Here is a 24,586-nt window from a genome sequence, read left to right on the forward strand (position 1 = left end):
AGGCCTTGTATATGGTCTCCGAGGAGTAGTTAGTGGGTTTTAAGTGCTGACCTTGCAGTTTGCAGCCCAGTGCTTATCCTATAGCACCACATCAGGACCCCTAGAAGGTAACTTTCTAGTTACCTTCTGTTAAGTTCTTTCAAGTGAATGTTGTTTTTATATTGTCTGTCAAATGCATGGGCTACCTAATTAAAAAATAATTAAAACCATGAACTTTTATGAAAGCTGTATTTTCTCAATACTTTGGAACTTTTTGGGCCTTTATGTCCCTTGAAACTGATTATAGAAAGGTCACTACTCACCTTCTGATTTTAAAATCCAGTGAATACTAATAGATCAAGTCCTTGTTGATCAGGGTATTTCACAAAAATCTTCCCTAACTTTTACGATGTCCTTGATTGTCCTGCTACTCTGGAAATTACTTAAGATTTATTCATTTAAACATCGGTCTACCTTCTGTGTGGCAAGAGACATTTCTTCTACCTAGCAATCCCAACATGTTACCACAAACCACTATGGCCACAGTGCTCAAAGTGGCCTGGGAATGACCAATGTCCAAAGAGCCTTCGAAGCCCAAGAAATCAGATTTCTGTTTGAACTCAAGTCTTCTTGATCTCATCCCCAACTTGTTCTTCCTGTTCCCTATGTGATGCCCTCTAACAAGGGATTCACTCCAGAACTGTGGTAGTCATGCAACAAGTGTCTCCAGTCATCAAGGACTTACAACTCATCTCCAGTCTCACACCTCTCCAGACCTTCTGCTGCCACAGCATTAGTTCCGGCCATTTCTTCTTGCCAGAGCCACAACAGCCCAACCAGCTTCCCCATTTCCAATTTCACCCCTTCTCAAATCCATTAACAATATTGTATCCCAATCTAACATCCAAATGATTTCCACCATCCCAATCTCTTCAGAGTTTCTCAAACTCCAGATATTGCTGTGAGCTACATGAACTCTCTAAAAAATTACTTAACTTTATTATAAGCACTTTCTTGATCATTCTGCTTGAGCATCTATAACCATATAGAATTCAAGGCTATGTATATAATCACAATGATGTGCTACCTTAAATCAATTCATAAGTGAATAACGGAAGGCTTAATACCACAACTGGTTCCATCTAACTAAGAGAATAGGATTCTATGCTTTTCCCAATGTCTCTAATTGTGTGAATAGAGGTAAGTTGTGAAAGAAGTGCATCTCTCTCTGTATGGCATCAGAAGGATTGGCAAGCCAGATGGAAAATAACTTGTTCCACACCATATTAACTGTGTGAACAATCTGTCAAATACAGCATGTCACATTAATCTTGAGGAACTTGAATTTTGTTTTGTAACTTTAACGTTTATATATGATTTGGTGGTATGAAGAGCTAGAAACACAAGGAATTCATATTAATGATTACACATCTGAAACAGGAAAATAAATTTCTAGCAACAAAATCAAGCTACTTTAAGGTCCCAGAACACATCTTGCACTCAGAATCACTATGCTTTATCAAATCCTCATTTTTTTCTAGAGACAGCCACATTGAGAAGGCTATTTCTGTACTTTTAGCAGGTAGAATACCCACATAAATAATGCTCACACACATACAATGAATGGAAATGACTAAGTATGCAAAGTCGTCTGCCACAGGTACCCATGCATGCACTGCATGTCTCATGAAATTTCCAAAAATGAGTTTCTGCCTCATTGACCCTTATTCAATTGTTTGAAAATGTTACTTTTGATCATTAGTATAGTAAAACTGTAAGCAGGGTCAAAAGATCATGGATCAAGTTTGATAGGAGCCTTGTGATAGGAAAATAGTGAAACTGTTTGCTCTGGAATTCACAGCCAGATCTGAGTGCTTAGAGTTCCTTGTAGCCGGTCCCTGCCCAGTTTCATGGCTAAGGAGATGGGCGGAAAGCTGACCCAGGGGCTGCCACAGCCCACAGCTCCAGCAGGCCCACGTAAAGCTGGGCAGCAGAACGCTGCAGGTGTAGGCACGAACTAACCTAGTAGCACTGGGTCTCCAGGCAGCCAATCAACCTTGTCTCATCCAAGTGAGTGGCAAATGGCCTCTCTGCACCCTCAGCTCTAACACCAGTCCCGTACCACCTATAAAGGAAGGAGATTCAAACTGCCCAAGTGCAGTGGCTGGCCAGCTGGATGACGGAGCTGAATGTCTGCCTGCAGCCACCAGCCTTGCCCACCTGATGGCCACTCTGGCCTGGGACCAGCTGCCCTCCATGAGCGCAGTTCCCAGGGCACATCGAGGAAAGCGGTTTGCAGAGCTGGGAAGGAATCCTGCTGGGAGAGAGGCTGCTTAGAAACTCCAGGGTAGGCTGGTGAGGGTCAGCTGCAGGAAACCAAACCTCCATGTCAACATGCACCAAGATGAAGACTTAACATTGAATCCATTAGACAGAAATAAAAACCTGAAATTAAAGTCACCACACGTGAAAGTAAAAATTGGTATAATGAGCTTATGAAAATATGCATTTGAAAATGTTATCTGCCTAAAACTACAGTGCTTTCTTATCTTCCTTCTTAAAATATTGAGTTACATCTTTGAAACCCTGATGTATCACCTTTATGAAAAATCAAAGCTTAAATGAATGCCTAAAACCAGGCACATATCATTTTACTGTGTTTCCCTTTATTGTTGCACAGAGACTACATGTTCACAAATTGAAGGTCTGCAGTAACACTGCACCAGACACGTCTATGGGGGACATGCTTCCAGTATCATGTGCTCTCTTCGGGTGTCTGGTGTGTCATATTTTGGTAATTCTCACAATATTGTGAACTTTTTCATAATGCTATTGCATACTTAATAGACTACAGTATAGTATGAAACCAAAAGAAAACTGTGTGGCTCCCGTTACTGCAACGGCCTGGAACCAAAACGACAGTATCTCTGAGGTCTACCTGTAATACTTTCTGTATTGCCGGAGAAGTTTCCATAGATACAGATTATATGAAATTTATATTCACAAATCTCAATGGGCTGCCTTTTTAACTACTAAAGCAAAGGCTTTATTGTCTTATTTTATTTAAAATGTTGAGACCTGTTGGCATATAATGTCATCCCTAGCATATGTGACTATTTAAAATTAAGTTTATTTAAAAAACAAAACACTTATTCCATCACACTAGCCACATCCCAAGGACTCAACAATCACTCATGCCTATTTATGTGGTTAGTGAATAAAATACCTGCATCATAGGCTGACGTGTTACTGGAGAGGGTTATTCTCCATCTTCTTTCTTTTGTAAGCTCTCAGAAAGCTTCTAAGGGTTTCAAGTATCAACTCATCTTTAATGATCTCCAAACCTTTCTCTAGTCTGATTAACCTGATGGAGTAACTTCAGTAACCTACTTGGTATTTCCATTCTACTTTGTCAAATGGAGCGATGGAATTGGTAGTTGGAGATTATGGAAGTGGCAAGAAAATTAACCAGGTGCAATAAAATCAATATAATCAAGGATGGGAGGCTTTGTCAGAGAAAAGCTAAGACTGAGTTTCAGACGATCAGGACAACACTCTACCCCACTCACCCATCCTGAAAAAATAAAGCTTTCAAGATTTTCAAAAGATATGTTTCCAAATACCCGGAAGATATTCACCACTAATAAACTCACTTTTAACATGAAAATATATATATACTAAACCCACAGCTTATTTTCAGTTACTATAAACCACAATTTAGCCTGTTTCAAAGTTTATTTGTTAATATGCCTTTTCAATTCTTTCAAGATAAAGAGTTAAAATTACAAGAAAAAAGGAAAGAAAACCAGGAACAACGTAATTAGTATTATATTCAGCAGGTTTATAACTACATAATAGTAACACACGTTTGCAGAGTCCAACTTATCACTAAATTTCCCAGTGTACTGGTCAGTAAGACTTTCTTTATACTATACAGTTATTGGGAGTTCTGGTGGTATGCTACAGGAGAAGCACTAAACTGCTAACCACAATGTCGGTAGTTCAAACCCACCAGTCACTCTTTAGAAACCCTATACAGGGTCACTGAGTCAAAACCAACTCAACAGCACTTAACAACAACAATACTGTGATTAAAAAGATATAATGCAGTCATTACTTCACAGAGATACTTAATGATGGTGACACTCCAAAAGAGTTTATTTTTTTTAATGCAAAACTTCATTTTATGATGACTTAACATAAAACTTATGATGACTTAAAATCAGATGCAAAAATTAGAGCATGCAGTCCGAAAATCAGATAGGAGTCTTTAAAACAAACAAAAAACAATGAAAATAAAAGTAATTCCAAAATCGTGTATGGTTAATTAATTTATTCACTCAATCAACATTTATTACTACTATAAAAGCTTCTGGAATGAGGTGGACATTAGATCAAATAAACATAAAGTAATTGTTTATTAAGAACCTACCAGGTGCGAGGCTTTGGACTAGAGGACACAAAAGCAACAAAAGACATTGGTCCCTGCCCTCATGGAGCTTACAGGCTAGTTGAAACAGACAAATCATTACAGATACAAAGGCAAAGCGGCAGGGGGTCATTAAGGCAGAGGGACTGGTTGTGTCTGGAGGATGCAGGAGGGGTAGCTTCACAGAGATGAGGGCAAGGAGCTGGGCCTTGGATGAGGAGGAACTTGCCAGATGGAGGGGAAGGGGGCAAGCACATTCCAAGCAGAGCAAACAGCATATGAGCAAGCAGAGTCTTGAAAGCAGCACATGCCACGGTGCAAGATGACGAGGGGTCCAGCGCAGCTAGAGCAGAAAGTGCACACAAACTACAGAGATGAATTCGTTTCTGTCGTTTGGGGTTTTTCATTTTAATGATTCGTAAGTGTCAGGAAGTACATCTTCTTATTATACTAATGTAGCTAAACTAAACTGGGGCTCGGATAACAATAGGGCAATTTGGAAGTATTCCATTCACTCGATAAATATTTGAGCCCCATCCTCTAGATTGCCTAGTGTAGTTAAAATAACAATATTTTCAAAAGGCAGTTTTAAAATTTCCTCTGTACATTTAAGCAGCAAAATAAAACTACAATAAAGGCTTCTTTCAGCTGAAATCAGGGAGAAGTCTCTAACTTGAGCTCCTCTGCCCCTATGTCCTATTTCTTATCCTTCACTTTTATTACAATCAATTCACGCCAACCCCACAGGTAAGGAAGACAGAGGCAATTTCATCCTTCCCTACCCATTCTACCTCTCTAAACAAGGCATGTGCCAAGGTCCCTATGAAAACCACTGCAAGGTATTATGATATGAGGAAAGAGTACATTCTAACTTCTTATTAACTTTTGGAAATTAAACTTCCCATCATAAAACAAGCTATTAGTCCTGGATACTTTCCTCTACCTGAAGGATCTCCAGTCCTATCCCTTTGAATACGTTCGGGGGGCTAAAGACACCCCAGCTCAAACCTCTCAATCAATGTGAGCAACTGTATGCATGACATTCTTAATAAAAACAGATAGGAAGCATAGGCCTCATTCCCTTCAGAAAAGGAAACAAGATGAGCAATACGAGTGTTTTGGCCAGAAATGTTCCTTTCTGACATCGCTTACCAAGGTGCTTAGGAAGCTAGGAACAACTTCAAGGAGCCACAGGAAAAGGAAAGGAAAAAGCATGTCAAATGTTGTGCGAGGTGTTTGGATATGAACTCTCCTTTACTCACCACAGTATTGCCAAAGGAAAGATTTTACTGCCTTTATTTTACACATGAGAAATCAAAGGTCATCAGAAGTTGGGAAACTCACCCAAGACTGCATCTGCTAGTGACAGAGGTAATACATCCCACCATTGCTGGCTGGGTCCCAAACCACTTCTACTCTACAATACTGCCACACTGCCCCTAAGGCCCTACAATGTGTGCACAACAGCTCCAAAGTGCAAGCCAGAATAGAACAGTTCCTACGTCTCCTTCCACTCTCTTCACACAGTCAGCGTGAGACACAGTGCTGGACCTGGACACACACACACACACACACACACACACACACACACATCCCTGACATGCAGAGGAAGAAAAATGTGAGCAAAAATGGTGAAGATCAGTTGCCATCGGGGTGAGTACAAGAAAGCTGCAGAAGGTTGGGAGTAAGTGAGAGGAAATAAGGCAGGAGGGAGGGAGGGAGGACGTTTTCTTTGTAGAGTTATTTGGGTGCTTTAACACAATTATAGAAATAATTCAGAATGCACAGGGAGGTTTTAATTCATGAAGAAATGAAAATGGAATTAAAAGATAATGGAATCTTTCCCCAAAGTTTCTTAAGCCCTCTCATCTTTGTTTAGATTCCTGGACATCAAACTATAAACTCAATAAAATTTAGAGCTTTAAGAAAAAAATGTTAGCACTAACAGAATACTCTCTAATCACAGTACGAGGATGAAAATGCTATTCAATGTTATCGAAAGTTCAAAATACAATTTTTTCTTCCTGAAATCTCAAATCTGAAAATTAGTATGTAATTATAAACTACGTGGTCAATACTTGCCAAATGAAAAGTTTGCCTCTTTTGTGGACAATAGGGACTAATAGGAAAATATTTAAAAGGACAATTAACACAAATCTTTTTTACAAACAGTTGCCCCACTAGGCAAAATGCATGATGTACCTTGGCCAAGAGATACTGACATGCTTTCCAGTGTGTACAATTTACTTATGCTAATATGAGGCAGCTCCAAAGAGTGCATGGACAGATAGAATCAAAAGATAATGAATGGAGTTTGCCCACAAACTTTTTGAAGCCTCCTCCCCTCCCACCCCACTTAGTACCTACATAAATACTGTGTAACTATGAGAAACTAAATCAGATTCAAAAACCAAAATACTTTGCTGGGGGTAAAAAGAAAGATAGTCAGGCAACCAAAATTCCAGTGACAATCTAAACTTAAAAAGTTTGCTCTTATAATTACAGTGCATGCTATTTTTGGAGAACTTCTGAAACAGCATGCATATGCTGTGAAGTAAATTAACCAACCTTATTTTGATTGAGAGGATCATTTCGAAGTCTCTGTTTGTTCTTCTGTAATTTACTAGGCATCATCTTTCCAGTTCTGAAGTCAAAACTGCTGAGATCAACAGTATTTCCCAGGTACCTGGCCAACTGAGGTTTGCTTCTGAACTTCTTACCGCTTGGACTGAAAAGCAGATAAGCAGAGATAAGGCTATTTGTACAAAACACAACAGTTCTCTTAGTTCTCTATTACACACCTTTCTGCATGCCATCCTTTCTACCTCCAGGTGTTACCACTCAAGGAGTTTGTCTAAGGGAGTAATTTTAAAGAAACTGTAAAGCTTTAAAGGAACATTGGAAGTTTCCTGTGAAAGGGGATACTGTGTCTGTCATCTGACAGAACCAAGTAGGTGCATCGCTGGAGCCCGAAACAGATGTAACCACAGATTAGCCTGCTGGTCGGTCCACTCAACAACCACTGACAGAACCTAACACTACCAGAGTGAGCGGGTACAACATGCACACTGCACTGTCTTATGTACAACCTTCTGTTTCAACCTGACTTTGAAATGCTATTTTTCCTGTGAGGTGTACACACCAATGCCAGTAGTTATCAAAGTCCCCTGAGCCAACAACCCTTGTTAAATAGGTGCATCACACACGCATTACTTGGTATCCCTATCATTTGGGCCCGTATGATTAAGAAAAGGAAAATAATGGAGCAGAAGACAAAGGGGAAAAGGCATGGAAACCAAGCAATAAAATAGTCCCCTGGAAAAGTAAAAAGAACTTACGAGTTATGTCCAAAACCATACACTACTTGTCATCAAAGCTATGATATTCTGCTGTCAGACTTCAAGATAACTAAAAACACTATCAACATTCTTTTCCACAACACATGACCTAAGTATTCCTGAAATACAAATCAAAGTATACAACTGAGATTACAAATGAAGATAACCAGACAATAAAACCAAACAAAACAGAAAAGCCACCAGAACATAGAACACAGATATAGAGTCAAGCAAAGGCAACTCCGATCCTAACCCAGATGTCCACATATGCTCGCTCCATTAACACAAAAGAAAATGGTACATTATCCAAACTTACATCATCTCTGCTCACCACAGACTTCCACCCTAATTCTGACCTTCTAGTGCCGCCCTCCATCTTTGTTATCATCCAAGCAAGGTCAGATCACCACCCTCAGTGCTCCCATCCCACCACCTCATATCCAGTACAGAGTTCTAAACCTGGAGGCTCAAGGCTGAAAAACTAGTTTCATCTCCTTAAAAAACACAAAGCCCACTGCTGTCAAGTCACTTCCATCTCCCAGGGCCACTAGTTTCTACAGTGGAACTTTCCACAAGGACAGGGTTTTTAGAGCTATAACCTTTATAGAAGGGGAGCTTCAGGCATTTCTTTCTCAGTGCTGCTAGGTTAGCATGTGAGTGTAAACTGCATTACCTGGACCTTTCACTTCCTCAGCATGGTGGCCACATTCTAAACTCAATGAATTTATCCAATCACAAGAATACGCCACATGCCTCAGACTTTATAGCTCAGTCTTTCTGGATGTAAGGAAAGCTGTTGTTATGTGCTGTTGAGTCCTTCCAGAATCATAGCAACCGTACAGTACAGAACAGAGAAGACCACCCCATTTGGTTTCCTATGCAATAATCTTTATGGGAGCAGATTCCCATGTCTCTTATCACATTGAGCAGCTGATAGGTTTAAACAGCCTGTATAGGGTTTCCAAGGAGTGGCTAGTGAACTAGAACCATCGACCCTGAGGTTCAATCTAACTTTGCAGTCCAGCACATTAGCCCATAGAGCCACCCCAGGAATGTTCTTGTTTCTGTTAAGTGCCATTAAGTCAATTCCAACCCTGTATAGGGTTTCCGAGGAGCAGCTGGTGAGCTTGAACCGCCGACCTTGCAGTTCAAACTGCTTTGCAGTCTGGCGCATTAATCCACAGCGCCACACCAGAACTCATGTAGAAGGACTGTTGTTGCTGTTGTTGTTGTTATGTGCCATGGAGTCAGTTCCGACTCATAGTGACCCTACACAGGGTTACGGGAGCAGACCACCTCATCTTTCTCCCGCAGAACCGCTGGTGGTTTCGAACTGCTGACCTTGCGGCTGGCAACCTGATTCGTAACCACTACGCTAAGGAGCAATATCCTGCCTGCTGAAAATCTGTTATAAGCTCTAAGCCCAGCTCTATGAAGCTTGAAGCTCTCTGTCTCCAATCCAAATTAGAAGTAAATCCCTTTATTTCCTACAAGTGTTATGTTATACCAACAATTTCTAAATATTTCCTTGACGATTCAAAACAACCTGAAATTACAGTGCCACTTTGAAAGAATCGAGTCTTTCCAGTACAAAACAAGGTAAGCCCTTTAACAGTACTATTCAAACTATGCTATGATTTTAGAGTGGATGTTTAGAGACAACTCTGAAGTATTATAAACAGAGTTTAACACCTCATTAGAATGCGATTTTCATGATAAATGTTTCACTTATTTACACTGCATGGAATTTTAAAAAATTAAACTAGAAAATACTTTCATGGTTAGTATATTACACTACAAGATAAATGAAGTATTTCTACAGAACTCAAATGAAAACGTGGTAAAATTACTGTTACATCACCAATCAGAAACCTTATAGAAAGAAACTATTAGTTGGAATCAACTCAATGGTAGTAGATTTGGGTTTTGGATATAATTACAATTAATTTTAATGAACCTTGTTAAGTGCTCTTGAGTCGGTTCCAACCCATGGAGACCTTGTATATGATTTCCAAGGAGCGGCTGGTGGGTTTAAACCGCCAACCTGGTGGCTAGCAGTCCAGTGCTTATCCTACAGTAGTGCCATTTCAGGACTCCAGATTAGAATAGCTAGATCACTGCCTACCCACAGTTACTGTTGAGCTAATACAGTGAAGCCCTGGGAGTCAAGACCTCAGAAGTCTGCCTTGTTCTTCTAAGTCTTGCAAGTTTTCTGCCTTTATCAGGGCGCACTCTTACCACTTTCTAGTGCTCATTTTAGTGGCAAATATTTACATTTTCCTTGGACATGTTTCCTCCACCTTATATAGATTCCGACTTCCCAGGTTTTCGGTGGTTGATGGTTGTGTGCCATCGAATAGGTTCCAACTCATCAACCCTTGTTAGCGTTTTCCAAGGTTGCAAATCGGAACAGAAAGCCTCATCTTTCTCCCACAGAGCAAGTGGTAGACTTGAACTGCTGACCTTGTGGTTAGTAGTCGAGCTCAAAATTCACTACGCTACCATATTGTTGTTGTTATTGTTATGTGACATCGAGTCGATTCCAACTCATAGCAGCCCTATGGTTTCAGAGACCTTGTGGTTCAAACCAATCCTATGGTTCAAACCAATCCTATGGTCCAGTGCTTATCCTACAGCGCCACACCAGACTCTACAGTTCTGGCAAACTATCTGATATATGAAGGGGCTTCAAAAAAATTGTGGAAAAATGGAACTAAATGATTACAGAATTTTCCTATGAACTTTTTGAAGCTTCCTCATTCTTCAAAAAGCTAAAATTCTCCACAAAATGAGCATTCCCACTAGATTTCTTGTTGTTAACAAGTGCTATTGAATCGATTCCGACTCAGAGCGACTCTGCATAAGGTTACTGAGGATTGGCTGGTGGGTTTGAACTGCCGAGCCTGTGGGTAAAGGACCAGTGCTTATTCTTTTGGTGTGAATTTAAGTGCCACTAAGGAGATTCTGACTCACAGAGACCCTGTAGGATAAGATTTCTGAGGAGCAGCTGGTGGGTTTGAACTGCCAACCTTGTGGTTCCCAGTCCAGTGCTGATGCTACAGTGCTATACCAACACCATGTAAGAAAGCACCATATAAAACCTCAATAGTAAATACAAGCTGAGCTCACATGGCTGTTAAGTACCGTTTCAAGTCTGTTCTGACTCATGGCAACCCTGCATAGGAACGGCTGTGTTGAGTTTGAACAGCCAAGCTTGTGGTTCAAACTGACCTTGTGGTCCCAGTGCTTTATCCCACAGCACCACACCAGGCTCAAGTACACCTTATTTAAATTAACAATAATTTTAAAAATCTTGCTGGCTAGTCGATTCCAATTCACAGTGAGCCTACAGGACAGAGGAGAAGTGTCCCAAAGGGTTTCCAGGGCTGTAATCCTTACAGAGATAGACAGCCTCACCTTCTGTCAGCAGCCAAGAATTTTACCACGGCACCACTGAGGCTCGTCAGGACCTTGCTCAGAGAGACTAATTTTCCAGAAGATGAGAATATTACAGTAGCAACCATAAGCAAATGACAAGCCATGCTGTATTAACATATGGCTTAGAGCTAACCAGAGTCACTTTCAAGGGACCTAAGTGACTAATTTCACAAGCTGCCCCTGCAATAAGCAGCTCCCTTATGTACAAGTTGAAATGCCAGTTAACCTACTGCAGCTGAAAACATGCTAGAATATTCCTCTACAGAACAAAACTCATTCAAGAATAAATCCATTTTAGACATCTCTCCTTCCAAGGAAATTTCATTAAATACCTAATAGCTCAATTAAAAGGCTATACTTGTGAAATGAGTCCTGGACTGGTAACCACAAGTTCGGCAGTTCGAACCCACCGGACTTTCTTGGAAACCTTATACAGGGTCACTATAAGTCTGAACCGACTCGATGGTACACAACAACACTCGTGAAATGTGACTGCACAGTATCATGCTCTAGATTACCAGTTTAACATAGCTCAAAATATTTCCCAAGTTTAATTTAAAAATCAAATGGAAGGCACATACAAGGTAGGTCTGACACTCTAGATGGTGTAAACTGTTTTGTGTCTGACTACTAAATGTGAGTGTTTGAACCTACCCAGCAGCACTGCAGAAGAAACGCCTGGTGATCTAGTTCTGCAAATGCTTTGGAACAATTCTGCAACACAAGGGCTGGTCATGAGTCAGAACAGACTCCCCAGCAATGGCTTTGACGCTTGGCATTATAGGACAAGCACTGGACCGCAAGGTTGTTTGAACCAGAAGGTTGTTGGTTCGAACTCACCAGATGCTCCACGGAAACCCTATCCAGGGTTGCTATGAGTCCGAACCACTGGAGGGTTAACAATAACACTAAGGAGCAAAACAGGAAATGGGGAGTTCTCAATTTTTAACTGTTAACATATCTAAAGTTGGAATATCAACTGGTATTTGATAGTCTCTTATTCATACTACATCACTACTTCCTTCCTGTCATAAAGCTGGAATTCTATTACACATCTACACTGGGTAAACTCCAAGTACAAGTCACCTCCCTCCCGAGAACAGTAGAGTGCAGGCAGTTTCTTGTGTATGGCGCTGCAGGGGATTTTAAGACCAAAAACCTTTTCTGCAAGAAAAGAAAGTCAGCATACAGGAGGACACAGCACTAGGGGTCAGTGGACTATCTCAGCTGGATTTCTAACTACTGGAGACAAAACATCTGCACAGCAACAGCCTGGCCCTGGAAATGGCCAAGTGGGGAAGTAAATACGACGCGTTCCAAAAGAATACATGACTTAGCCTCTGGTCTTAAGAGCCACAGTCATTGTTCTGCCCTCCTCAGAGATGGCTACCGTGGCGGCTCCCAGTCTCAGAAACACCAGGGTCTAAAGTGACTAAGCTTTTCTTTTAAAACCATCAAGTCACATTTATGGAAATTACTTATCTTAACTCTAGCAGACTAGTGAAGAACATAAGTCATGTTCAGTGCACTGTGACCACAGTGATGATTTCTAAACTCAGTAATGAAATGCTAATATCTCATTTTCAACCACAAAAAAAATTTCCTACCAACTTTCCCCCTAGGTATGGCACCGCTGAAACACCTGTGATAACACCTTTTTCTCCTCCTACCCACTATCTAAATATCCTGCAGAAGAGTAATGACTGAGGATAATTAACCACATGACTTGTAATTTTCCAGTTCTTACAAGAACATTCCATCATTTGAAGGATGGTTTTGCCTGCTTTCATTTCTATTGCCAGTTTAAAGCAACAAGAAGAAGACCTAACTCAATCTTTCAGGTTTGACAAAAGTGCAGATTATCTGAAAGAAGGAAATTTTCACTGATGATGGATTTTCAGGTCTACAAACATTTCACTGAGATATCTGCGATACTGAAGACTATGGTCACTGTAGTGTTACTCCCACATGACCACTCCCTATAACCACCATAAACGGAAGCAGACAACTGCAATATGTATGTATGTCCTGTTGTCTGTGACACAAAGATGAACAATCCAAAGACTTCTGCTTGCAGGTAGGACTGCACTCTGAAGCCATTCCTCTGACAAGATCTGTTCATGTTACTTTGGTAATATGGATAAACACAGTGTTCTTGTCAAACCATTCTGAAGAGCCCTGAAGTCTAACCAAACATAATGTATCTCCTCCCTCAATTTTGTAACAGGATGAAGGAACAGCAGAAGTGGCAGTAATCAGTAGAGTATGAAGAACTGGGCTCTGAGTGGTAAGTGAGATTAAGGGTGGCAGATGGCTACCTATATAGTTACACAGAACGTTCAGAAGTACGTCACCACCCAACAATATCAGGAAATACTCTGTGGGGAATCACAAAAATCTCCACACTCAAAGTTCTGTAAGCTACAGCATTACCAAAAAAAAAAAAAAAAAGTTTAGGAAAATAATCAAACTATTTTTCTTCACCTTTTAAAATTTTAAAGCTTACGTTGCTACACATCCTCCTAGATGATACAAAGCTATTTCTGATGGCAGATATTTAAAGCAAAAAAATAAAATGTTTTTATTTTGTTTTATCAAACGTACTAAAAGGGAATCAAAAGTTCTGTAGTTCCTTTCAGGCCTAAACTTCCACATACACCATGCACAGCCACCATTTTCAAGTGGAATAAGAACGTTTATTTCAGCTATTCAACAGAGACAGCTGATTTATGCACCAGGCCGGCAGCAGCACAAACCGGAGACACTGACAGTCAGGCCTGTCTCCGGCTGCCTTCACTGGAAATCACTGGGATCATGGATTTCAGAAAAGAGCTAAGCATCAGCAGCATCATTCAGTAAACATCTGTTAGGAGCTTTCCATGGACCAGAGATTCCTGAACTCTGATGATTCTTAAATGAAATCAGACTCAGCCCCAACCTTGAGAAGGTGCAGAATTCGATGGAAAACAAAGATTTGTCACCTATTGCAGCAAAAATGGTAAGAGTTCACAGAATTACACTGAAGAGGCCAGAGGAGGGGCCTACTTCTGCCTTCAGGAAAGGACTTTTTACACTTAACAGACGTTGTTGTTGTGTTAAGTGCCACCAAGTTGGTTCAGACTCATATCAACCCTGTATAGGGTTTCCAAGAAGCAGCTATTGGATTTGAACTACCAACCTTGTGATTCATCATCCAGAGCTGATCCTAAAGCACCGCACCACAATTCCTATGTATACAGAGAATCTGTAGGATATTCATTCTTGCTTTATTTATGGATTCTTCAAGTACAAAAGGATTTTTAAAAAATACTAACATATTTTATTCAAAAGTGTGTGCTCACAGTGACCGAAGAACTGCCCCACAAGGTTTCATAGACTGAAATCTTTATGGGAATCTATCTCCAGGTATTTTCTCTCCCAGAGCAGCTACAAGGCTCCTGCCAACCTTTCAGTTCACAAATGAGCACTTCAATGAGTGCACCACCAGGTCTCCTTCCAAACCACCTATACCCATTCATATACCGGAGCAAGTGATCCTCCCTGATAATTAGTCTATAACTTTAAGATACTTTATACTGACAGGTCAAAAGTGACTATAATTGTCCGTTTTCAACTGAATTTTTAAGCTTACACAGAAAAAGCACTGGTAGAAAACATTCCATAATGCTACCAGTCCTTGCCTTAAAGGTTGTAGGACTTTGAGCATTTTTTTTTCCTATTACTTTTATATATTTCTGTACTTTCCAAATTGTCTACAATGAGTACTACTCAAAAAGTAACACTCTTTGTTCCTGGAAAAAGCTCAGTTTTGCAATCTAACTACATTGTATTTACTATTAATATTTATTTTTGCATTGAGTTTATATACATCAAGTTCCCAAGCAAGAGTCTGAATTTATACTGTAATAGAGAGAACAAGGCAATGTCTTGAGAGCCACAACTGTAATTCAAATGTCATTCTATTCATACTCTTATTCATCTTCCTTAAGAAATCTTTAGTGTTTATGTTATTTGACCATCTTCCCAATCATTTCTTAGTGGAGGCAGCAAAGAGCAACAAGACAGTAAGAGTCACAAAGGACATTAAAATTTCAACCCAAACAGTAAATCTTTGAGATACAAGTTAATAATCTATTTCTCATTCATCATGAAAGTCTTGAGAAGACATCAAACATGAGTTAACGTATTATGAATTTTAACTAGTCTAGCTATGTAACATAAATAAAAAAGGCATTGTCTCCTTTGTAAATCACCTGTTTGTTTATTAAAGCTAAGTTATCAAAACAAACTGTCACTGTAGGATGCACACTGGACTGCTAATTAATGTCAAGTTTGTAGTTAAAATCCACCAGCTGCTCCTTGGAAACTCTATACAAGCTCACTATGAGTAAGCACCGATTCCACCACAGCACTTAACAACATTTCATACAAGAAGGCCTGGTAGCACAGCGGGTAAGAGTTGGGCTGCTGATTGCAAGGTCATTCGTTACACTCTGCCACTCACTCTGCAGAAGACGAGATTCGGCTCCATAAAGACGTACAGCCTCAGAAACCCTATACAGGGTCGCTATGAGTTGGAGCTGACACAACAGCACACCACCACCACCTCATATGTGAAATCTCTGAAAGCAATGTGAACAATCATGTCAATGTCTGCTGTGGGTGACTTTTAGAATGGATATAGATCACTTCCCTTTGAGCTACACATTGCCTCTAGTAAGGAACAGGCATGTGGGTATCTGATAGGTGAGACTTTGCATTCTAAAAATCAGATGTAGGACAGACACTAAAAAGAAACAGGCATGTGGGTATCTGATAGGTGAGACTTTGCATTCTAAAAATCAGATGTAGGACAGACACTAACAAGAAAATTCCTATAGAGCATCACCAAGATAGTAAAACAACAGTAAAAGTGATGCTATCCCTGAGAGAATACTCCACATAATTTCCACCACACCTATGTGTCTAACTTCTAGACTTAGGCTTCAAACAGGTAAGAGTAAAACACTAGTAATAAGTCAGACTTTCTATTCTATAATAAACAATAAATACCGCATTTCTTTCCTTCAAACTAAAGAGAAAAAAATTTACTCAACTCTAAAGGCAGCATGTGAGCAGCAGGTTTTGATAGGAACCATATAAAACTATTTCCTGAGCAAAATTCCACAAATCCCAACTTGATTTCTTTACTTTTAAGTGAAAGCGTCAAAAATAAAGATAACCTACAGTTTCCCAGAATACTCCTTAGAAGCAAGACTTTGTCTCAAATTCTTAGGACATGTCCAAGAGCAAACCAGTCCTTGGAGAGGGCAGCATGCTTCGTAAAGTAGAAAGCCAGTTTTAAAAAAAAAAAAAAAAAAAAAGGCCCTCACTGACATGGATTAACAGTGGTACAACAATGAGGTCAAACACAGCAATGTTTGTGAGGTTGGCTCAGGAACACGCAACATTTTCATTTCTTTCTGTTGTACTTGGGGCCACATGAGTCAGAAGATACTCAAGGGCACCCTACTACTAGAACTACCACGACAGTTGTCCACATAGGGAATCTGGTGCTTAGCTGAGTATGTGAGTAATAATAGTCACCCCTACACTGAACATCAATCAAAAAAGAAAGTACATTTCTGAACAAAATAGTCACTCTTACTACCTAGAATAATGCTGTTTTAACTATGTTAATTTACCACAATTTTTTCATTTTTTCCTCTGCACTATTATTGGATGTCATCTGTTGGTACAGTGACTTTACCACCAGAGAGGTCTTAAAATCTTCCCTTTGACAACTTCTGGATGCAAGTATAACAGCAAATAATTGCATTCTTTCAAAGACACAACAATTTCAATACAGCAGATTATGCCTGAGGTCTTGCAGTATCTGAGGGTATTAGTAGGAATTTCTGAGGCAGAATGTTGTTGTTGTTGAGTGCTGTCGAGTTGGTTCCAAGGAGCGGCTAGTGAGTTTGAACCACTGATCTTGTGATCCAGTGCTTATCCTACAGTGCCACACCAGGACTCTGAGGACATGGCGGTCAGGAATTTTGTGGCTGGAGAGTCTCAGTCAGAGTTCAAACTGCACCTACCCAGCAGTATAACTTTCAGCATATTTCCTAACTTCCCTCTGCGAGTTTCCCCATCTGTAAGACAGAGATAATCAATGTCTCGCAGAGTTGTAAGAATCCAGTGAGATAATGCATGTGAAACATTTAGAAAAATAATATTCACAGCTGCCAGAATTAGAAGTGTGGCACCCAGACAACCCACACTCATTGAGAAGCAGGCACTTAAGACCCTCTGGACTCCTGGTGTGATGCTGTAGGACCAGCACTGGGCTGCGAACCACAAGCTCAGCAGTTCACACCTTCTCGGAAACACTATACAGGATCTCTATGAGTTGAAATACCACCACCACCACCACTACCTAGTCAATGAAATTCAAGTGTGAAGTTCTTATTCTGTCTGACACTATGCTATGCACATGGGCATCTTATTCACCACTTATTCCTCATCTCTGTAATGTTGATAATATATTCATATTTGTGGTAGTTGTGAAGTGCTGTCAATAGAAACTATAAACTTGGAAAACTTTAGATTTAAAATGAGACCTCTACCAATTTCATCCCACCACAACCTAACAGTTATAGAAAAGAAACAAAAACTAAGAGAGCATTAAAAAGGCTGTTTTGTAAAACTGGAAGTGCCACACCAATTGGCAAACACTTATTTAGCATCCACATGTTTAGCACTGCGACCAAGGGAAAGGATACAGTTACAAGACAGTGCCACACGCTTTGTGGGAATGGATATGGAGAGAAACACAAGGAACAAAGTTTAACTACAAAGGAATAACCAGGAAAGAAATACAGGGTGACCAGCTCCTTGAAACCCAAAGAAGAGTCTAACATAATATGATAGTGGGTCTGGTCCACTCAGGCAGTTTTTTTCCTACAAAGGCTACATAGAAGAGTTCTCCCCTGGCTCACACACAAAAAGAGCTTGTGAAACTTGATATTCTCAACAACTCAGAATATTATTGTTGTATGCCACAAAGTTGGTTCCAACTGATAGTGATCCTATATAGGGTTTCCAAGAACAGCTGGTGGGTTTGAACTGCCAACCTTGTGGCAAGCAATCCAGTGCTTATCCTACCTACAGCTCTCAAAGCATCATACCAATCTTTTGTAAGACATGGCATGTACCATTATATTTTTAACCTATTTACATGTTCTACCAATACAATTAGTATAGTGGTTACAAATCGGTCTACTAACCTCAGCGTCAGCAGTTCGAAACTACCAACTATTTCGCAGGAGAAAGATGAGGCTTTCTGCTCCCATAAAGATTAACAGCCTCAGAAACCCTACAGGGTGGCTATGAGTTGGAACTGACTCCACAGCACATGACCACCACTACCACCAATAAAACTGAAGTTATTTAATGAATTTATTTCCTCAGTCCTAAACTAATCTGAAAGAAGCTCTGGTAGCATAGTGGTTACGAATCAGGCTGCTAACCTCAAGGTCAACAGTTCAAAACTACCAGCTGTTCCGCAGGAAAAAATGAGGCTTTCTGCTCCAGTAAAGATTTACAGCCTCGGAAACCCTGAACAGGGTCACTAAGAGAGGGATCCGACTCTATAGTACTTAACAACAACAAACTAATCTAAGGTTAAGTCAAAAAGTACCACTACAAAAATCACAGACACTTTCATTAAACAAAAATATCAATATGTGAAGTTATCGTTCCTTGACATAACCCCCATCTAAGTCTATATGGGAGCACGATAGCTCCACACCAAAAGCACTGGATGGCGAATCACAAGGTCTGCAGTTCAAATCCGCCAGTCTGTCCCTCCATGGAAAAAAGATGAGATTTAACTCCACGGCACTTAACAACAACAAATCTGTACACTTCTGAAGATGATGTTTCCACCTGTCTAATCCTTCCCCCAATGAATTCTGTGCTCTTCAATTTACACAGGTCAGAATGGCAGTTTTAGCATCCTTGAGGGACTCAAACTGTGGTGTTCCTTTGCAATGTTCTTTGATTGTTGGAAACAAAAAAGATCAGGGCTATAATAAGATTTCCCAACAGCTCTTGCTACCCTTGAATAAGCAGGTGCATTGTCTTAATGGGAAAAAAAATTCTCCAGAGCAACTTTTTTGACCCTTTTTCTCATCAATGCAGTTTTCTTCACAATAAGCCCTCATAATCAACCTGTGTCCTTCAAAACAGTCTATCAAGATGACCCTTTGCAAATTCCAAAAAGCGTCTGCTATAACCTTCTAAGCTGATCTCTCTGCCTTGAATTAAACTGGCTCAGCAAATCCCCTTGAAAACTACTGTTTCAATTGGATTTTTTTTTTTAAGGTAAAATGAATGTTTTACTGAGAGAACTTGTCTGCAGCCATCCATCCACTGGTGACATTGACACATTTAAATGGAAACCTGTGCATGGATGACCTAGAGTGCTAGGAGTAGCACTTTCTTACATAGCCTCATGTTGATTCTATTGTTTTGGAATTGAACCTTATGTGACAGTATGCTACAGCCAGTTGTCATCTAGCTGATTCCACCTCATGGAAAGCCCATGGGTATTAAAGCACAGTTAGGATTTCAGTGGCTGACTTCCCTGAAGCAGATCACCAGGCCTTTCTTCTGAGGCACCTCTGGGTAGGACTCAACCACCAGTTTTTCCATCAGCAGCTGAGCACGTGAACTGCACCACCCAGGGACTTCCAATGAACTACAGGGACAGTCATAATCATTTTACAAATGGGAAACAGCAGCACAGGGCAGGCAAATGACATGCTCAGGTTGCAACACGAATCTAGAATCCAACCAGTTTAGACTTGATGAAAAAGGCAAGCGATATATACCAAAACTTCTTTTGCAGAGGAAAACTGCCTTTCAAAGATATTGATCTGCAAGATTCATGCAGAAAACCAAACACTAGAAATGACAAGAGTCAAGCAGACCAGTTAGAAAATGATTATTCAAATAATGGGCTTAAATGACAGCAAGGAACTTTCTCAGAAGTTTCTATACTATACCAATGCATCTAATACCTTATCAAACCACACCCTTTTAAAAAACCTACTTAGGGTGATAATATATGAACTGCCACAAATACTATCAGGAACCCTGACAGAAGGCATCGTTTTACTGCTCAACTGGCAACCAGTGGCACACCTTCCTATTCAAACTTGACAGACTCAGGAAGCACTCAAAAACGTTCTACCAAAATCTGAGACTTTCTCCATTTACTTAATTTCAGGCCAATTAATAAGTCTCAGCCATACCTTGCATTAACAAGCATGGATTTGTTTAAATTAATCTCCCTGGGGGTAGGCTAAATCAGGGGTTAGCATTATTAGAACCTGTGTGAACAGATGGGTGCAGGTGTTCACATTACCAGTGGGAGTGTTAACTCTTAACCCACCTATTCACAGATAAGGCAGCCGCTTTGTGAGCTATTGGGTTTTTTATAAGACACTGATAAGTAAAATAGTGATGGGAGAGATTGAAAAATAATCACTGAGGGCTAAAGTCACAAGCCAACATAATTAAATCACATCATGCTACATGCATCCTATTGTTAGCTGTTGGTGAACCAGATGCAGGCTCATGATAACTCCATGCACACCAGGACTGAACTGTAGAGTGACCACTTGGAAGTCCATCTCCAGCTCTTACTCATCCTAGTTGGCCTTAGTGTGGGAACTCCACTGAATCCTGTTCCGCATGGTAGTAACACACCAGCCTCCACGGGCAGACAAGTGGAGGTTGAAAACGACGTGCATTGGCCAAGAATCAAACATGGGTCTCCTGCGTCAAAGGTAGAAATTCTGCCACTGAGCCACCACCACCCTCACAAGTATTCATTCTGTTGCTGTTCTTACTAAACGCCAACTCTTGACAACCCCACGGGAACAAAGTAACACTGCTTCGCAGAGTTTTCAAGACTGTAACCAATTGGAGACGGTCGCCAAGCTTGTCTTCCAAGGTACCTCTGTTGTTGTTAAATGCAGTCAAGTCAGTTCCCATTCAAAGCGACCCTGCTTACGGTTTCTAAGGAATGGCTGGTGGGTTTGAACCGCCAACCTTGTGGTTAGTGTTGTCGTTAAGTGCCCTCTAGTCAGTTCTGACTCATAGTAACTATCTAGGGTTTCCAAGGAGCAGCTGATGGTTAGCAGTCCAGTGCTGATCCTACAGTGACACACCAGGACTCCTTAGTAGTCTAGTGCTTATCCTACAACACCTTCTGACTAGTAGTCAAGCGCTTAACCATTTGCACCACTCAGGAACCCCTCACATTTATCCTATCACCTCAGAATGGAACTTTGTAGAAGAAAATCAAGACCGAGGAATAAAATGCTCATAATAACACTACTGGGCAGACAATAAATAGCCGCCCCAAACTGCACACATGTGGCACAAATCTGTTCATGTGTGTCCCTCCCATTTTGCATAAATTCAGAGTCTCATACATAGTTATTAGCAAATAAGTATGGTTAAAACGGTTTGTGATCCACCTTAAGTTGAATCCACGTAGAAACGGATTCGTTTTCAACTGATCCAAATCAGGTTTTCTACCATGTTCATTGAGTTTGTATAAAAAGTTAGCATCTGAAGATTTACAGTACATTCAAGAAAATGTTTAGCAACAAGTCAGAATGAGCACCACAGATATTTGACCTTTGAAAATAACTTTCCAGCTCCCACAAGGAAAGCAACAAAAAAGCTGTGCAATAACCAAGTTAGTTTGAACAAATACGTCATCTCAAAACCAAACAAACCATATCCCAGGAGAATGGTCACAGGGAATGAAATTCAGAGTTTAAGATGCTCTACTGAGAACAGGGAGTCCTGATGTGGAGCTGCAGGATAAGCAGTGAACTGCTAATGGCACCAGTCGCTCCTTGGAAACCCTATTCAGGGTCGCTATGAGTCGGAATCGACTTGAAGGCATTTAACAACAACTGAGAATAGAGTAGACAACTATTCTCCAAGGAGTTCAGACACAGAATATTCTTGTCAGATAGAATTGCCTGTTATAAGACATCAGCCATCGTTCACAACACACTGCCTGCTGCTTAGGAAAAAACTCACACTGAATGAGCTAGTCATGAACCAATCCTCAAAAGTGCAAAGTTCTAAGTAGCACGAAATTGAAACGAGGGGACTTGACAAGTAGCCAGTGTGTCCACAATACAGCTTAAGCGTATTATTGAAGTAAATTAAATAGTAAATGATAGAGAAGTACAAAACAAGATAGTCAAGCTTATATGTCTAAAATAATATTTCCATTTTATCACCTGAGGTTTTAAGGTGAGCCTTAAATCATGAAGAAACTAAGTTTTAACGCAGCACACCACTTTCGTTCATTTTTTATTTAACAAGGTTGAACCAATGTACGGTAGGTGTTGTTGCATAGAGTTTCAAACAGCCGCTGGCGGTTTTGAACCGCCATTCTGTGGTCCCCAATCCAATGTTTATTTGAGCAACTATCAGGGATATGTTCGTAATTGCGTTTTACACCAGCAGCAGTGATTGCATCGGTGAGTGTGTGCACATACACACACATATATGCTAAGTATGTATGATTTTTAAAAATCTTTTAACTCTATTAAAGAGCGTTGTCAATTCAGAACTATTTTATGTCATATGCATACACATTTGGAGTCCTGGTGTGGCGCTGTGGGTTAATGCACCAGACTGCAAAGCCGTTTGAACTGCAAGGTTGGCGGTTCAAGCTCACCAGCTGCTCCTCGGAAATCCTATACTGGTCGCTATGGGTCGGAACTGATTCCATGGCACTTAACAACAGCATTCACATTTATCCAGGGGCAATGTGTTAATTTACTAGATAAGAAAGGAACTCCTTACTAACATTAAAACCCTTCTTAAATGGCTGACAAAAACCAACTACAATACCCAAACACATGGCTGCAAAATGCTTCAATCAGTCCACAACCACCCTCCCCAGCCACTGATGAGAACAGGATTAAATTTCCTTCAATAAGCAGATGGTTTGTAAGAAAATTTAATAAATGTGTTTATTAAGTAACTCCGACGACACTTTTCTGAGCTTACTAGGACATCCATACCAAACACAAGGACAGCAGACCCACAGTATTGCAAGATCACATTCAGGTGAAAAACTATGAATCATCTAGGTCAGATCATTCTAAGTTATGGGGGCTGTTTTGTGTATTATAGGAAATTTAGCAGCTTCCCTAGACTCCACCCACTAGATGCCAGCCACCAGGTGTGACAAACAAAACTGTCCCCAGATATTGACAAATGTCCTCTGGAAATTAGACAAACATCTCCCTCCCCTTTCCACCCACTGTTGAGAAGTTTTGACTTAGATTAAATGGGGTAACAGGGCTGTAAATAATGACCTGGGAAAAAAACTACCTTCAAGTATGCAAATTATAGAACTCAGAAACTAAAAGAGAACAGTGACTGAAAGCTAAAGGTAGGAGGGGTTGGGAAAGAGTGTCCTGAAAATATAGATGTGTACAACTTTTCCTCAAAATATCAAGAGGTGTGCAGTATCATTAGTGACGAGTCTTAGTAAGACCACGCTCTACACTGTCAAACCACCTTCTGTGGGCATAAAAGAGACCACACTCACAAATCGAAATCTATTCCCAGAAGACAACTTATTTCTACTCTTGGACTTAGTACAATGCACTTTTGGAAGGGAAGATCAGGAGAGGAAAGAATCTAACAATTTACTACAGTGTTTCCGTTTTCAAATGAGAATCTGGTCTACAACACCAAGGGAGCTCCAAGAAACGTCAGGCCTTCCAAATGACTACCTCCCAAGAAACTTTTCTGACTCTCCCCAAGTAAGGAGACCATGTTGCTGCAGATGGCTCATTTTTCCACATGGGTATGATTAAACACTCTTGTGATGATGAATCTGGGACAGGCTGGGACAGGAGCCAACAGTGACTGGGTTTTGCAGTTTCGATAAATTACACCTTCTTTTAACCCTTCAGTGGACAGACCATCCTTGCCAGAGGAGCCTTTCTAGGCAAACCAGTTTCCCTTCTCTGATCCCTGCAACAGAAGGCTCCTGCCTAAAGGCCCTCACCTTGCAGACACTATGCCTGTCACTGCACAGGGGTCACCTGCCCCGGGCCTCTGCCCTCATCCGGTCATCCCCAGCCCGACTAGTTCTTGACCCTTGACCCCGACCTGACCCTACCGCCCCTCCCCGCCCCCGGGGCGGTACCTGAAGTAGTAGACATCGCTCTTGCCGGCACTGAGCCCAGATTTTCGGATCACTTCCTCCTTCTTCCATCCGGGGGGGAGGGCCGGGCAGTCCATCCTCTTCCCGCTCTCCGTGGCCCGGGGTCCCCTGGGCCCCGGCCCCGCGCTCCCCGACGGG

The 24,586-nt window shown here is 40.8% G+C and overlaps 1 protein-coding gene across 1 annotated transcript in view; it reads right to left on the reverse strand.

Annotated features, from left to right (window-relative positions):
• Positions 1-24,586, reverse strand: part of MBD2 (methyl-CpG binding domain protein 2) — a 75,003-nt gene that overhangs the window by 49,670 nt on the left and 747 nt on the right. The window contains exons 2-3 of the mRNA XM_006837562.1: positions 24,431-24,584; positions 6,977-7,136 (exon numbers count right to left, since the gene is read on the reverse strand). Of these exons, the coding sequence (XP_006837625.1) occupies positions 6,977-7,136; positions 24,431-24,584 (314 nt within the window). The remainder of the gene's footprint in view (positions 1-6,976; positions 7,137-24,430; positions 24,585-24,586) is intronic.

Source organism: Chrysochloris asiatica, unplaced genomic scaffold (genome assembly GCF_000296735.1).
Source record: "Chrysochloris asiatica unplaced genomic scaffold, ChrAsi1.0 scaffold00021, whole genome shotgun sequence".
In the NCBI taxonomy this organism is placed as follows: Eukaryota; Metazoa; Chordata; class Mammalia; order Afrosoricida; family Chrysochloridae; genus Chrysochloris; species Chrysochloris asiatica.